The 16,679-nt window shown below is 43.9% G+C and overlaps 1 protein-coding gene across 6 annotated transcripts; it reads left to right on the top strand.

The window, feature by feature from the left end:
- The first annotated feature begins 6,305 nt into the window (after window positions 1-6,305).
- On the top strand, window positions 6,306-13,233 carry ZBTB18 (zinc finger and BTB domain containing 18). 6 transcript variants are annotated; one of them, XM_068676359.1, is made up of 3 exons: window positions 6,306-6,714; window positions 7,455-7,538; window positions 9,675-13,233. In XM_068676359.1, the coding sequence occupies exons 2-3, from the start codon at window positions 7,526-7,528 to the stop codon at window positions 11,255-11,257; spliced, it is 1,596 nt and encodes a 531-aa protein (XP_068532460.1). In that variant the 5' UTR covers window positions 6,306-6,714; window positions 7,455-7,525; the 3' UTR covers window positions 11,258-13,233. The 6 variants fall into 6 exon arrangements, with proteins under 6 accessions (XP_068532460.1, XP_068532461.1, XP_068532464.1 ...); XM_068676363.1 differs by lacking the exon at window positions 6,306-6,714 and having other exon boundaries at window positions 6,749-7,538; window positions 9,675-10,362; window positions 10,475-10,647; XM_068676360.1 differs by lacking the exon at window positions 7,455-7,538.
- The last annotated feature ends 3,446 nt before the right edge of the window (window positions 13,234-16,679 follow it).

The following is a 16,679-nucleotide window of genomic DNA, read 5'->3' on the forward strand; positions in this document are numbered from 1 at the left end:
CAGCCAGTCAGTGCTCTAGCATTTCTTCATCCTTCTCTAAGGGCTTTCATGGTCACCCTGAGAAGCAGGCAAGGGAGGGGAGGCACCACCCTGCTGAGATAGATGCAGGACTCACTTACCAAATGCTTCCCTTGTTCTCTTTAAGTGCCACGAACTGGAGCTTTCACTTAGTTGGGTAAGATAAAAATATCAGCATCAAAACCCCGTTTCAGATACCAGAAGCCTCCTTATGGCTCTAAGAGTTTAATTTTCATTTAAACATCAATAAATACAGGCATAAGGGTTTAAGATGAATTATGTAAGCCCTTTAGCCATAGCCATTACATTCTGCCACAAAAATGAGCTGCTGTTCTCACTTTGTTTTATGGGCTCAGTGTAGCCTGTTGTTATTGTAGCTGCCAAATAAAAACCAGCAAACCATGCAAATGAAAATATAATCTTTTATGCTTTCATAGTCTTAGGATAAACCGGCATGTGCAGTTTTAGAGGAGTATTTTTTTGTGGTCTGCATTGTTATGCCTCTGTCTTTGGAGCCTCTGCGAGTGGAGAGAGAAGCAGTAGCTCCTCAGTAGCTTGGATGGGGAAAGCTGTCCTCTGTCGGGATGAGAGCTGCTCTCCCAGCTCCAGCTACACCAGTAGCACCTACTCACTGGCAAGAAAACTCAAAAATGGGTTCCTGAAGGTTTGAAGAGAGGATGGATTACAGAGATCCTTTCATAAAAGCGGAAGGTCTTCTTTAAAAACAACAGATCTTCCACCTCTAACTTCTCTCAAACCTCCTTGTTCCCTGTTGGAGCAAATACTCCATGACTTACTTTGAGCCATGCATTTCCCTAGGGTCTGTCGCCCAGCAAACGTGCCAAGAAAGCCATGAGAAGGAATCACGACAGAGAACAGTAGCTGAAAACATGTGCTACATGCAGATGACTCCATATAGAAATACCTGGGACAAAGTGTGTGCCAGCAGGCTATCGTATGTGCAGCTCCTGGGGAGTACGCGAGGAGAAAGACAAAGAAGAGCCCAGTGGGAACCAAGCAAGAGATGTGATTTTACCCATGTGGTGTAAAAAATGGGAATGCACAGCGAGCTTGAGTTAATGCACTTTCAAGTTAATTACAGCAGAGCACAACAACTGTATTACAGGCAGAATATTGAGCCTGTGAGCATCTGGACTCACACTTAACATCCAGTCTGTAACTTTTCCATGCAAAAGTGAGGTTCCAAGATGGTCTCCTTCACCTTTGCTGTCTTGTCTCTTCCTTTTGTCTGTCTAGGTTTATTTTTGTAGCCACATTCACTGGTGATAACATTTCGTATTTTGTGCTTCCTAGTGGGAGCTATGCTGGATTCTGACACCCACTCTTGTGCAGAGATTTTTGCATATTTTTTTTTCTCTTCCACCCGTTTTACACAAGATGGTAACATATGGCCTTGGGTGATTAAATGATTTAGTGAATGAACTGAGCAGAAAGAGCAGGCTGATTGGAAGAAGACAGCTTCTGTTTAGGCATAGATGTCTTTGTAATCTGTAATGATAGGAAAGAAATTACAGATAAAGCATAAGACAATTTAATTGGGTTTTGGTTAAATATTGTATTTTTCAGGTCTGCCCTAAATATAGTGAAATAACGTCGTAGCAGCTATTATTTGGTTTCTGCAGTATGCCCTTGTAGAGAGGCCAACCCCCAAATGTACACAGATGTGTACACCCGCATAGAACAGGTAAAGAGGAAAAATTAAGCAAACCGTCTTCAAAACTAAGTTGGAGTCATATTTATTAACTTTCAAACACTGCAATGCAACAGAAGTTTGTGCTCAGCCACAACACTAGTTGGAAAGACTTCACACTTTCAAACTCCCCAACAATTACTACAGTTACAATACACTACTGCACCTCTGCAACCTCAGTAGGAACGCAGAATAGTTTTGTGGAAGGAAGATATCCTCTGAGTATCTTCACCAAATAAATTCTTTGCCACTGTAGGGGCCTACAGCATTAATTAAAAACCACTCCCGCTCTTTTTCTTTCGGTGCACTTTGATTTCTGTCTCGTCTTTTTGAACGCTAGGTCTTGCATTTGTGATGTGTTTGGGGAAATCCTTTTGTGTTCTTGTGCATTGGAGCATGCGGTGGCATGTGGAGTGGGTCTGTCCTGGACCATGCATCCGTACCATGGATGGCCAGAGCTCTGGGCCACAGGGCATGAGCAGCCTTGCATTCCTACACTAAAAATTTGGAAGCAAATCATTCATATCCAAATCTAGCCATCTTTTGAGAGGAAGCACTTCTGTGCTGGTTCTAGTGAACGAGTGCATCTCACTAGTACTCAACAATCAAAATTCAACTGAACTCCAGCTCAAGTCTCCACCCACAGGGCCAACTCCATTCTTTATGATCAATTTTTTACATAGAGCCTTGGAATTGTTTCAGGACATAACAAAGAAGTCACTGATCTCAGTAATTTTTGCCACGTGAAGCAGGCGCTGTAGCTTAAAGCTAGATGGATTACGTATGCTCCAGAAAAGGGCAGTTGGACCTAGGGAAGGTACATCAGTGGTGCCTCAGATTGCAGCAAGCATGCTAGTAGCCACCACGGTGATAAGTTTCAGTACATGGTGCTCCTTCTCCTTTACATGACAGAATTTGAAAGGAGAGAGAAATTTTTGGCCCATGTGCTAAGAAAAGCTCTTAGCTGAGCACATCATGGTGGCTTGCCCAGCACAGCTAAGGCTGATAAGAATTACTGATCCAGGCAGACTCTGGCACAGTAAGATTTACGCTTAGCCAATTCACGCAAAAGCTGTATTATATTACCTTGGCATTTCCCCAGAAGTGGTTCCCCAGAGAGAAAACTCTGTTCCATAGTGACATCAGTTGAACCACAAGTGGGATGACAGCTCCAGATACTATTTAACTTTCTTTTTTCTAAAAACCTCACCACCATTAATTAAGTTTCACTAAGACTTAAAAAAAAAAAATAAGTAAAAATGAATAAATCAAAAGTGCTATGATCACAAGTCTTAATTTTCACTCTATTGGGATCCATAACCATGGGATATTTGCTGCTGTACCTCCAACCCCATTAGTGAAAGCATTCTGGGAGAGTTTTAACTAACCAAGGGGGTACCTACTTCCCGCTGTCCTATCCATCAAAAGAGCAGCAATGTCTATGGTGATGGTATCTGGTCCTAAATAACCTTTAGAACAAAAACCCAAAGCATCTGGCTAAGATGAGTGGGGTTCGTGGTTGATTTTTTTCAAAGAGAACAAAATGGATGGCATGTATGGTAATTAGCACAGCACTGCTCTACAAGAAAATGTAGAAAGCTGTGTGGTAGCAGGTATAACAAAGAAGAATTAACAGGGGAATTTGCAGCTGGTTCCACAGTATAAGTGCATTACATTAACATTGAAATCTATGGCTCTGGACCTTAATACCTTGCAGGCACCTCTGACCTTTGTCAGCTCACACTTCTCTGTGGGACCATTCTCAAGAAGAGTTTCCAAGAACAGATAATAAAATTTAGGCTACAGAAATGAATGTGAAAAACACATTTCAAGGACTGTAGGCAAAGCTGGCCTCTGCAAACCATCCTGCTACACAGCAATCAATCCTGAGCAGCAACAAACAATACCGTACTGGGAAATTCACCACACAAATTGTTTTTAAAAATGCCAAGAAACCTCAATGTGCTATCAGATCAGAGGCAAGCAGAAAGGATCCACCAGAGCCGCCGGCGCTCCCGTAGCACCACATTGCAACGTCAGCATTGGTTATGAGCCAAAGGCCTTCAGGCTTGCTTGTTGCCTGGAGGATATAAATGAAAGTCAGCAGGTGCAAAGGTGCAAGAAGTGCAGAATTGCATCACATCTCTCCAAACTGTGTTTATGCAGTAAATGAGACTCATTTCTTTCCACACTGAATTGAGACCATTTTTATTTTCTTTGGCTTATGAATGCTCTTAGTTCAATTTTCACGTGTGTTCTCCATGGTACCTTGGGATGCCTGAGGTGATTTATAAATGTGTGTAGAGACCAGGTGTATTGCCAGATGTTTATGTCCCTTTACAACAAGGCTTCACGATCCCTTCCAGTGCAAGGCCCGTCCTATATTATTTTTTCTAATAGAGCATCAACTGGACTACAAGGTATTTATGAGTTTTCCCAGTGTAGGATTTTTTCTTAATTCACTTATCTATCATCTCATTTCTATATTTAAAATAACGCTAAGTCTTTAAACCTCTCTAAGTACTCTTTAAAATTAGAGTTCCTTTCACGTAAAAAAAAATCGCAAAGAAATGTCAACAGTTCCAGGTTTAAATGAATGAAGCTTGACTCACTGCCAAAAAGATTTTTAATCTCAAAGTGTTACCTACATTGACTTCTTTTCTGTTTCACTTCATCACCTATTTAGGAATTGTAAAAATTGTTTTATTATTATAATAGTTGGATAAATTGCAACTGCAGACCACTCTCTTAAATACAACATAACTGTAGTAAGAAATAGTCCATAGCCCTGAAGGTGAGTCACTCTGAGGAGGCAAAAAGGACAGTGATTTCTCCAAGGTCGTATTGTCAAGGGATAGAATGGAAAAGAGAAAACAACCAGATTTAATTAGTAATTGGCACTGTAAATAGTAAGTGAAGAGCAATAAGATTTTTCTCAGTATGTCTTAAAACATAAAAATGTAAGTTTATGTGTGTGAGGAGGCAAGTGGACCAAAAATATAAACAATAACATCCCATGAAATTTTGTTTTTAAAGCATTTTGTAATTCTAGCTGCTGTCAAAGTCTATAAAGACCCGCAAAAGTCTACTTGTTAAATATCTACTTTAGCAAATAAATTCTTTGAATTTTTTCACATTCAGCAGCCTCCTTTTTCCCCAGTTTTGTATCGTGAGAATGACAAATCTGCCTCCCTCAGTAAAGCTGCACTTGTATAAGTAAGTATACCTAAAATGAGGTCTTACTAACAGACCCCAAGAAGTTGGTGATGTAGGAAGGAGGAAGGGTGCAGTTTGCAGAACTAGGACAACATAGTTAATGTAATCATTTCAGGCGCAATCACTGACAGTTCAAACATCCATAACTGCGTAAGTTATTTGTATGCTTTGTATTAAAAAAATCTGTAGAGCTATTTTCAGCGGTACTTCCCAATAAAATTCTTTTGAAATGTGTTTTGGGAATTTAAAGAAAAAAATGCTGTCAGAAAGACGGTCAAGAAATGACGGGCAGCAGGGAACGGAGTACTGATTTTTCTCGGATGAAGTGATTATTAGCACTGAGGACACAATCAGGAAAACACGAAGAGTCAGCATCTTGGCTGCTGCATCTTGAAGACAAGGGCAAAGCCCCGCTGAGTTTGAGGAACAGGTTACCAGTGGAAGGAAAAAAACCACCAACAGCTTAAGCATGGCATCGTGTCACTAAGACGAACGGAAAACACGACGAGGTAAATGATTAGAAAAACAATGTCAGGTGTGCATGAGCACTCAGTGTACCAAAGGACAGAGATAAAGGTGTTTTTGTGCGTATTGTTTTATTTATTTGTGCAATCCTGGAGGCAGGCTGCGTGACACCGGCAGCAGCGCTGTCAAACACGTTAGGCACAGCCAGACCCCGTCGCGCCTCCTCAGAGCGGCTTCAGGCTGCTGAAGGGCAGGCACTAAACGCACGCCTTGCTCCTGCGGCCGCTCCGTCGGTCCTCGTTACTCACACCCGAGTTACTTCGCCCCGAGCGAGCCCCTGCCGGCGGTGCTCGCTCCCTCCAGGCGACCCGCCGAGGCCAACCGCGCACCCTGACCGCAGGGCAGCAGGGCACAGCCCCCGCTGCCCAGGACCTCCACCGGCCCCTCCAGCCGGGGGTTCCCCGGGACCGCCCACAGCCCCCCAGGTCCCGCTGCCCGCAGGTGCCGCCGTGCCCGCGGCCGCCATTTTGTGTCCCGGCCGCCCCCCGCCCCCGCAGGTGCCCCCCGGCCGCCCCGCCCCGCCCCCTCCCCTCGGGGCAAGCGGCGCGAGGCCGCGGCCCGCGCGCGCCCTCCCGCGCTCGCCCCGCCCCCTGGCCCGGCCCCGCCCCTCGCTCGCTGTCTCGCCACGCCCCCTCCTCCCCGCCGCCGGGGCCCCGCCTCCTTCCGCCTCTCCTCCCTGCGGGCCGCCGATTGGCGGCGCCGCCGCCGGCCTCCGCCACTCAGCGCCCGCCGCCGCCCGTCACTCAGCGGCGGGGCCGGGCGCCCATTGGCCGCGGCGGCGGGGCGGGCGGGGCGCGCTGTCAGCCGGGCCGTCACTCAGTCAGTCGGGCGGGCGGGCGGGCGGGCAGGGAGCGGGGTCCGCGCGCGGAGCGGGGCGGGGCGGCGGGGGAACATCTGGCTGCCGCCGCCGGGCCCGGCTGTGCCGCCGCCGCCGCCGCCGTGCGTGTGCGTGCGCCCGGCGCCCCCGCCCGCCCCGCCGCCGGCCCCCGCCCCTCCCTCCCCTCCCTCCCTCCCCTCCCCTCCCCCGCGGCCGGCCCCGGCCGGCGGTGCCATGGGGAGCCGCTGAGCGCGGGGCCCGCTCCGCTCCGCTCCGCTCGCGGCCGCCAGGGGGGAGCCCGGGGGGCGGCAGCGGGCGGGCGGCCGGGGGGGGGCTGAGGCGCCTCCCGCGGCGCCGAGCGAGCCCCGAGGAGCCGGCGGGCGGCGGCGGCGGCGGCAGCGCGGGGACTTCGGGGCCGCCGCCGAGTGTGAGTCCCGCCGCCCCCAGCCCCGACACGGGCCGCGACCGGGGAGGGGGGCGGGCGGGCGGGGGCGCTCCGCTGCTGCCGCCGCCAGCGGGGCACCGAGCGGGGAGCCCCGGGGCCGGCCCCGCTGCAAAGTTGCCGCCGGGGATGCGGGGACCCCCCCCGCCCCCCCCCCGTTACCCCCGTTCAAGTTCTGGGCCGGGCTGGGCTCGGGGCGCCGCCGGGAGCGGGGGGGGGGCTCCGGGGCGCCCCCGGGGCTCGGCTCGGGGCGGGGGGGGGAGCCCCGGGGCCGCTGCCCGCCCCGCACAGCCGGCACGGAGCGGAGCGGGGCTGCGGAGACGGCAGAGCCCCATATGTTTAGGATTTTCTTCCCTCTCGCTCGCTCTCTCTCTCTCTCTCTCCTCTTTTTTTTTTTTTTTTTTTCTTCTTCTCTCCCCCTGTTAGAAAGTTTGAAAAAAAAAAAAGAGACTTTGAAGTATTTTGTTTATACTAACAGAAGAGAAAAGTTCTCCTAAGAAAAAGCTGGTGGCAGGAGTGTAGAGGAGTAGCATATGGCATTAAAAGGAGCACAGCTGGAGGTAGCATTTCCATCTGAACATGATGTCAGAGCAGCTGACAGCCTGCCATCCCTCAGCCTTTTATTCTAACACACAGACAGGGAGTTAGTGTGTGCAGATCTGTGTGTGGAGAAGGTATCTCATTCCTCTCTAACATCATCTCCACTTTGCATCTGTCTCTCCTAGTCTGCTTTTTTTCCACCGATCTAACAGACCTGGAGCCAGCAAGACTCAGAGGAAAGGACTTAATCAGGTTTATGTGTACTAAAGGTAGGAGTAGCAATAGATTAGATACAGCATATTTCTGTTTTGGTGTGTTGTTTATTGAATTTCAGGAAAAAATCACATTACTTTTCTAACCAAGTTTAGAGGTAATATATGAAATCGAGTATTAAATAGATAAGTGGACTTAGTCGAAAAGGCTTGGGCTCTAGTTTGAGAGTATCAGTTCTGATGCACGTTGATAGAATTAACTTTAATGCATGTCGTGAGAAGAAAATTTCTGGTTTTAGGACGTGGCGAGAGCAAGTCCGGGCTTAATTTCTGGAGACCAAAAACCGAAATGTATTTAGTGGCGAGCCTAATGAGAGTTCTGGTTTGTATTTTTGTGTTGCATCTTTAAATCGACTTTATGGGGGGTTTTGGTGAAGCGTACGCCAGCGTGCTTTTTTAAAAAGAACCGTGCTAACTCAAATGTGTTTGTTGTGCAGTCTTTCATTAAACTTCGTGGTTAAATATCCAGCAGCCCAGAACTGTAGTAGCATACAGCTGTAGTGCTTCTGAAAGATAGAAATCAGTTATGTGTTTAAAAACTTTTGTACCCAGGAGAATAGCTCGACTGGCTTCCTCTTTTCTTTCCCGCATGTAGTATTTGAGATCTTTTATTCCAGCGTAACAATAATTATTTGAAGGAGTTTTTGTATTTGCGACTAATTTAGAACTTGTAGATTTGAGCTGCCTGAATTGGCCAGACAGCTGTAATCGCACTCCTCTATTCTTAATCTCTTTATCTGGGCAGCAGCTGCCATATGGCCACAGTCAGCTGGATCAGATGTTTATAAGCTTCCTTCTTCGTCCCTCTCTGTCCTTTCAGCCTCCTAATTTGATCACAGCTACCTTGTGAGCTGCCCTCCAATCTTTATTTTTAGCCCTCTTAAGGATTAGGATTGATGTTGGCTGTGGGGCACTTAAAGTGATTGTATTGTAAATCTTCGTGCTTTACTCTAGCGATGGTATTTTTCAGAATATAGTAGGGGTTGTGCTGCAAGTTTTAGTACGCCTTGCTTTGCCGGCGATGACTATTTTTCAATAATATCTGCCAGCCTCGAGATCCACGATCTGTCTGGATGGTTTGGGAGAGCGTTGCCATCAGTCACAGAAGAATAGATTGAGACAGGTTTTGAGAGATTTTACTTTCTGTTTGAGTTTTGACTTCTCTACTTCTTTGAAGTGTGTTTTGGTTTTTGTTTTTTTTTTTTTTTTATCGTCAAGGAGGGTGAATAGAAAAATACTTGGCTAAGAGCAGTGCTCAGGATACTCGTTTTAAATGTGCACACACACTCGTGCTGAATGACTTTTTTTTTTTTTTAAGTTTGGTACTGCAGACTGGCTGGTGTGGGAGGGGAGGGAAATTTCTGTCCTTCTGCATAGGGGAAGCGATGCTCATTGGCATTTTAGTTGACAGTTTTCTTTTTCTTTTGTAAATTCTGCATATTAGCAAAAAATGTTTATGTTCTATTGTACAGCATGGAGAAGGTTCAAAACCTGAAACTGTACCTACCAGGAGAACAAAACAATGCAAACTTAAATTTCTAAAAATTTAAATTTTTGATTTTTTTTCTATCGATAAATATTATTTACCCTTGTCAATCTATGTTCTTTATGAATGTTAGACTTTCAGATTTGGGTACATTAACATTTCTTCGTGCTCAGGACTCTCTTGTTACTGCAATTTGACTTTAAAAAGAATACTGATGGTCTGATTTTCTCTTTTTCCCCCGCTCTGTGATCTCTCGAACTTGGTGTTAATTTATTATTTTTATTTTTTTTTTTTAATTTTTTTGATTTGCCCTCCTAGGGATGCAACCCGGAGGAAGTTCCCTGGAAAAATAACTGTTGAACAGATTTTATGAACAACCGTGCTACTTTAAAAAAAAAAATAGATATATATAATAATGCAGCTGAGTGCTTATTAGAATAGCATCTTCCCCTCTGAGAGGAAGGCATGACTTCAGTGGTTGATGGGAGAGGGTGGCCAGTGTGCGTACGCGTTAAATAATCTTTGCGTAGGGGCAGCGCTAGGATTCTGGCAATATAAATGCCAGGCGTTTGGAGTGGAGTAACTTGGATTCGTGAGTTCTGTTGTTCTGACCTACATGTAATTTTTTAAAATCTCGTTGCTTATAGGTTATGAAGACAGCATGGAGTTTCCTGACCACAGTAGACATTTGCTACAGTGTCTGAGTGAGCAGAGACATCAGGGTTTTCTTTGTGATTGCACTGTTCTGGTAGGAGATGCCCAGTTCCGAGCGCACAGAGCTGTACTGGCTTCATGCAGCATGTATTTCCACCTCTTTTACAAGGACCAGCTGGACAAAAGAGACATTGTTCATCTGAACAGCGACATTGTTACAGCCCCAGCTTTCGCTCTCCTGCTTGAATTCATGTACGAAGGAAAACTCCAGTTCAAAGACTTGCCCATTGAAGACGTGCTTGCAGCTGCCAGTTATCTCCACATGTATGACATTGTCAAAGTCTGCAAAAAGAAGCTGAAAGAGAAAGCAACCACGGAGGCAGACAGTACAAAAAAGGAGGAAGACGCCTCAAGTTGCTCAGACAAAGTGGAGAGCCTCTCCGACGGCAGCAGCCACATGCCAGGAGACTTGCCCAGCGATGAAGATGAAGGAGAAGATGAAAAATTGAACATCCTGCCTAGCAAAAGGGACTTGGCGGCTGAGCCTGGGAACATGTGGATGAGATTGCCCTCAGACTCAGCAGGCATTCCCCAGACTGGCGGAGAGGCAGAGACACACGCAACGGCAGCTGGAAAAACAGTAGCCAGCCCCTGCAGCTCAACAGAGTCTTTGTCCCAGAGGTCTGTCACCTCCGTGAGGGATTCAGCAGATGTTGACTGCGTGCTGGACCTGTCTGTCAAGTCCAGCCTTTCAGGAGTTGAAAATCTGAACAGTTCTTATTTCTCTTCGCAGGACATGCTTAGAAGCAGCCTGGTTCAGGTGAAGGTGGAGAAAGAGGCTTCCTGTGATGAGAGTGATGTTGGCACTAATGACTATGATATGGAACATAGCACTGTGAAAGAAAGTGTGAGCACTAATAACAGGGTACAGTACGAGCCGACCCATCTGGCTCCAATGAGGGAAGATTCGGTCTTGAGGGAGCTAGATAGAGAGGACAAGGCAAGTGATGATGAAATGATAACTCCAGAGAATGAGCGAGTCCAGGTGGAAGGAAACATGGACAGCAGCTTGCTCCCTTATGTGTCAAACATACTTAGCCCCGCTGGCCAAATTTTTATGTGTCCTCTCTGCAACAAGGTCTTTCCCAGTCCCCACATCCTGCAGATCCATTTAAGCACGCACTTTCGAGAGCAGGACGGGATCCGCAGCAAGCCTGCTACTGATGTCAATGTCCCCACCTGCTCGCTGTGTGGTAAGACTTTTTCTTGCATGTACACCTTGAAACGTCATGAGAGGACTCATTCAGGTGAAAAGCCCTACACTTGCACCCAGTGTGGGAAGAGCTTCCAGTACTCCCACAACCTGAGCCGCCACGCAGTGGTTCACACACGGGAGAAGCCACATGCTTGTAAGTGGTGTGAACGCAGGTTCACGCAGTCCGGAGACCTTTACAGACACATTCGGAAGTTTCACTGTGAGTTGGTGAACTCATTGTCTGTCAAAAGCGAAGCACTGAGCTTACCTACTGTCAGAGACTGGACCTTAGAAGATAGCTCACAAGAACTTTGGAAATAAAATTTTTATATATATAAATAATATATATATAAATCTATATAGTTGTGGTACAGTCTAAAAGCAATCTTGTTTCCTTGAACTGAAAGTTTGGCTATTAGCTTGTTTTTGCACTTTAAGGCAGCATGAATATTTCACTAATTTAGCACTCTGATAAAAACCGAACTTTAGAGGTGACATGACAAAGTAATAAACAACGGAGCGTATTTTTTCCCCCTTTTTGGAATAGAAGCCAGTGGATACTTTAGTTTTAAAGAATCTCCAATTCCAAAATGTTGGCTTGGCTTTGTTCTCCCCAAAACACTGCGTTATTTTGAGCTCTAGATACTTTTCCTTTCAAAATCTGAATGTAGAAATCCTCTCCCAATTATATCAGTTCCTTTACATTTCTCTAATTGCATGAGTCCTTTCTAGCTGTTGGAAACCTGAATGCTTTTAGACCCAAATGGAAAATTTCTGAAATGCTGGATTATCTATTTTTAAACAAGCGGTTGACTTAAAACTTATTACGGCAACTTCTGGATTTCTGACAGTTCCCACTGGAAAAAAAACAAAAACACAAAACAAAAACCCTGAGAGTACACTGGGATCACTGGGACTCTGTCTTATGTGAAGGTTTGCTTGGGATGAAAAAGGATATTGCAGCTTCAGCAGTGATGAACTGTGTGTTTAAAAAATGTGAATTACTGTTATTGTATACTGTAATTGATTACATGGGCCGGGGGGAGGTATCAAAGAACTTGGCAGGTTGTGTTGATGCTCTTAGTTGAGTCTTGAAAAGTAAATATTAACGCTACAGAAATGCATGAGTTTCAGTATATTTTTGTCTTTGTTTGCATTGTATAACTTTAATGAGTGAGTTTAAAATTATTTAATTTCCTTAGGAAAAGGCACCGTTGAAAATGCCGGTGTTATGAAGAACATAAATGCACTGTTTTTATTTTATATAATTTAAATTTTCTTTCCCACTGTCTTTCAGTTGAGACAAACTTAAGCTACGAGTTGACAATTTAGCTACATAACAAGGAAAATATGAATGTTTACAAACAGGCTTAAAGATTTGCATGTGCAGTGTGCATTCATTAAAAGAAAACCTTCTAATTGCACAAACCCCACGCCAGCTCAAACTTTAGGTGCATACATTTACCCAGATGAGCATTTTTAGGATTCCTGCTGCACACATCCACAATAGGTCATTCTTTTTCCCCCCTTGAAAAGGGTCTGTGGACTGAAAAAGCCCCGGGCTGAAAGGACTGGAAAGCCCTGATTGACGGGGGGGCCGGGGGGAGGGTAGAGGGCTCTGTGTATCCAAGCAGCAGAGACTGCAGCCTGACGTGTGGTTTTAATGACCAACACGCAGGTCAAAAGCATTTTGCACAGTGTTTGTTTTCCTGTCTTGCACTTACAAATAAGGTCTATGGGAGTAGCATGGAAAACGTTTGCTGTTTTTCCTTTTTTTTTCCGCTTTTGTTTAAAATTTGATCGCCTTAACTACTGTAAACATAGCCTATTTTTGTGCTTAAGATACTGAATGGAAAACTCCATTGTGTATTGCTGGACTGTTTTGGAAATATTTGGTCAAATGTGTGTTAATTTGGCTGTAATGGCATTTAAAACAAAAAAAAAAAAAGCTGTGAAAATGGCCTTGGAGCGTTATCTTTAGTTACTTGAATAGTTTCTAGGTTTAAAAATACATTCTTTTATTAATTTAGAGAAGACAATCAGTGTCTGAGAAAAATGGACTTTCTCTTGGATTTTTTTGTGGTCCTTGTGAGTGATTGCTTTTTTCCTTTTATTAGTTTCACATTCTTCTTTTGTTCTAAAACTTAGACTGACATCTAGCTTTGACAATCATAGTATGTTTTATTTTCCTGAGGGGGGAATAACTTATAATGCTGTTTAGTTTTGTACTATTGGTGTGTTGGTGAATTTTTAAACTGTGTGCTAACTGCAATAAATTATATGAACTGAGAAATCAATTCCCTTGTCTTTTTTCCCTCTTTTAAATTATAGTTACGGAGTATTTTTTATAATGTGTAACTTTATTACTTTTGTACAGACTTCTATTGCTAACTGTGTATGGAATATGTTTTCAGTATGCTTTTGAGCACTTTGTTGCTAACGTACATATTTACATCTCACTTAACATTTAAAAAAAAAAAATTAAATGCTTGTGTTTTGAAAGCATTTCTGTGTGTGTAGCTCTCTATCATTCTGTAGAGGGATGTTTGCTTTTTTCCCCCAAAGACTTCTGCAGAAGCCATCTATTCAATTCCAGAAATTTTCATTCCACGCAAATTTCTCTAAAGACACAAAATTCCTTTTCTGGGCTAAATTTCGCCCCAAGTAGGTCTCTCGGCTCACCCTTTTGTATTTTCTTTCTATCAGGAGAGTAGAGCAGGAGGAAACAACTTAATCTGAAGTACTGCTCGGGTAGGGACTGCCAGTCTACGTTACAGAGCAAGCAGCAGTCAAAATGTCCAAAATACCGGCAATCCATCAAAACTGTCTAGATTACAAAAGAAAATTAGAATAATCCTACAACTGTTTGTGAATTTCTCTTACAGACTAAGCCTTTATTATTATTATTATTAAGTAAAGCATAGTGAAACCTTCGTAAAAGGCATTTTGGAGTTTGTTTTTTTTTTTTTTTTGCAGGATATACCCAAAATTCTTTAACAAAATTGTTCCCTCCTAGGGATGAAACCAGCCCTGCAGAGCCCAATGGGAATACAAAAGTAGTGCTAAATTAGAAGTCTGTAGCAGTGACGGCAGTGTGAATTTGAAGGGGAAAAAATCTGATTTTAAACATTTCGTTACATTTGTCATCTGCCTAGGTACATCTTCAGTTTTTGTACCTTGACCAAATGAATCTCGTGACCTTACGCTATCCTGCTTATCTTCCTACGTTTACAGTAACTGGTGCTTATCCAAAATGACCTTTTTCACTCTTTTTGGTTCTTTATAATAATTTTCAAAGCATCTTTTATTTTTTAATAAAGTGGGTTATTTTGGATATTTTGGAAACATTTCCTTCTGTAAGTGTTAATATCCTTGGACGTGTAGTTTCCTCATTTTCTACCAGCAAACCTGTTCTGCAGTCCAGGCTTGCATGCAATAGAGTAGTGTGTGTAGTTAAAACAGTTTAAAGAATCCTCAAGACTGGAAAAACCCTAACAGCGGAGTTCTGAAATGCATACGGATGATGAGCTTTAGATGTGGCTCTAGGCAGATTTGCCATTTGTTCTAGAGCAATAAGGTTTTTAAGAATCGCAGGATCACGAATGAGGCTAGACTCAGAAGGAGCCCTTCTTCAGAAGGGTAACAGAAAACATAACTCAGCCATTAACGACAAAATAATTCAAAATACACTTCGTACATTCGGGTTTTATCTAGACGGTATATACATGTGCAGCACATACTTGCTTGTGGCTATCAAAGTGTTTCTTCAATGAAAAGATGAAACATACTTCTGTGTGCCGCTTCTCTCCATAAGGTCTAACGTACTGACATATCTAAATAGCTGTAACCTTTTTTTTTCTTTTTTCTTTTTTTTTTTTTTAATATAGCCCCTAGACAGTGAATGATGAGAGAATGCTTTATTTGGCTTGGGGATGTGTGGTAACAAAACCCTTACTCTTCATATTGCCATTATGGTCTAAGGCAAACTGCGAGGATGGAGAGTATGCTGCGAACTTCAGAGGTTCAGAAGACTTTCTCTGGCCACTGCCCGCTGTTACTTTTAATTGCACGTATTTGTAGCCTAAGACTCTCGGGCAATACACTAAATATATCAGTCAGGTACTTTTTTAACCATTGCCTGTGTTAACTTACTGTTCTCTAGTTATGCATGATTTCTCTAAACTCGGGCTTAGGGGGTTGGTGTAAGAGAGAAATTTTCAATCAGGCGTGGTATTCTCTACGCCCCGTATTTAATAAGACCATCGCGTGCTTTGGGTGAAATTTAAAGAACTTGGCGGGAGTTTAAAACGCAACTTTCAGGTCAATGAACGGAAGGGATCGCCAGTGATTCTCCTGCTCCCAGCTGTTGAGGAAAAAGCAAAGACCAAGCAATTCCAGGTATATTCAGAATGAGAATCATTTCATTTGAAAGCCTAAACACGCTTTTAAAATTAATTTTGGAAACCAGTGATTGCTTTTCCCCGCTCTGTTGCCTCACCCCGGCAGCTGCGCTCGCTCACCTGCCCAGGCAGCACACCGAGGTTGACTTTCCTCTGCCGAATTGTGCCTTCTGCTTTGCTGGTACGGACAGCGGGTACGGCGGGGTCTCAGCACTGCATCGACTTTTTCTTTTTCCTCATTAAAGCTGGCTTCTACAATAACAACGTATTCTAACTCTTTCATGGACTTTTCAGGCATCATAACTTGTAAAATACATTTTCCCAGAGTAGTTTCTAAAATTAAACCCCTGACCCCCTTTTTACAGTCAACAAAGCTGCAGCGATTTATGGCCGAGGAAGATTTGGAAGGGGAGAACATTTCTACATGCTGCTTCTTTTCCTATCGAAGCACCATAAATTCCTTCCGAGTTAAAGTGAACTGCATTTCGGGTCTGCACAAGTACACTAACACTAGAAAGCAGTCCAAGATATTATAATGCAGTCCTACGTAGCAGTGTTCGCAAACTTATATATTATTAACACTATCTGTCCACCTGATTTTGAAACAGAAATGTTTCCAGGGAGTATGATCTTTTATTACAGAAAGGTAACAAAAGCAGTAAGATTTATTTTATTTTAGTGGGATTCTAAATGTGAATTTTAACAGAACCGCTCGCTATTTTTAAAAGGAGGAAAAAAGGAAAACGCAAATGTTCTGGGCTCTTTCAAAATATTCTGCTTTTTTTTTAGTGATTTTTTATTTAATTCTTGATGCTCTCCAGTCATATTTTAATCATGTCATTAAATATAGTGAACTTGGCAATAAATATTATTTTCTATTTGGTAAAAGAGAAGTTCTTTCTTAGTTGTATTCGTAAGGGTGCCTTTGAGTAGAAGGTGTAAATGTTAGCTTTTTTCGGCAAATTAAAAACCTCCTAGGAATAAGAACACTGCTTGTTAAAGCCTGGAGCCAGGAGCTCATTCTGGCGTGATAAAATTTAGCTAAACCTGGTAACGGGTGGTACTGATGAGAGTATACACACTTTTCAGAAATACTATCTGTTTTATTATTGTAAGCTAAAAAAAGAGAGTACTTTTAGCTGATCGTAGAGTCTTGATGTTCTCCGAGAAAACTATACAAAGCATGCCTGTCTCCATCAACGTCCGAGAGGCGTCCGGCTTCCCATAGAGCGAGGCTCGGATGAAACCAAAGGTGAGGTAGGCTTAGCTGTGACAGTGATGGCATATGCTGCAGAGATTGCAAGCGATAGAAATGTTTCCAGAAAAAGGTGGGTTTTATTTTC

Source organism: Anas acuta, chromosome 3 (assembly GCF_963932015.1).
Source record: "Anas acuta chromosome 3, bAnaAcu1.1, whole genome shotgun sequence".
NCBI lineage: Eukaryota > Metazoa > Chordata > Aves > Anseriformes > Anatidae > Anas > Anas acuta.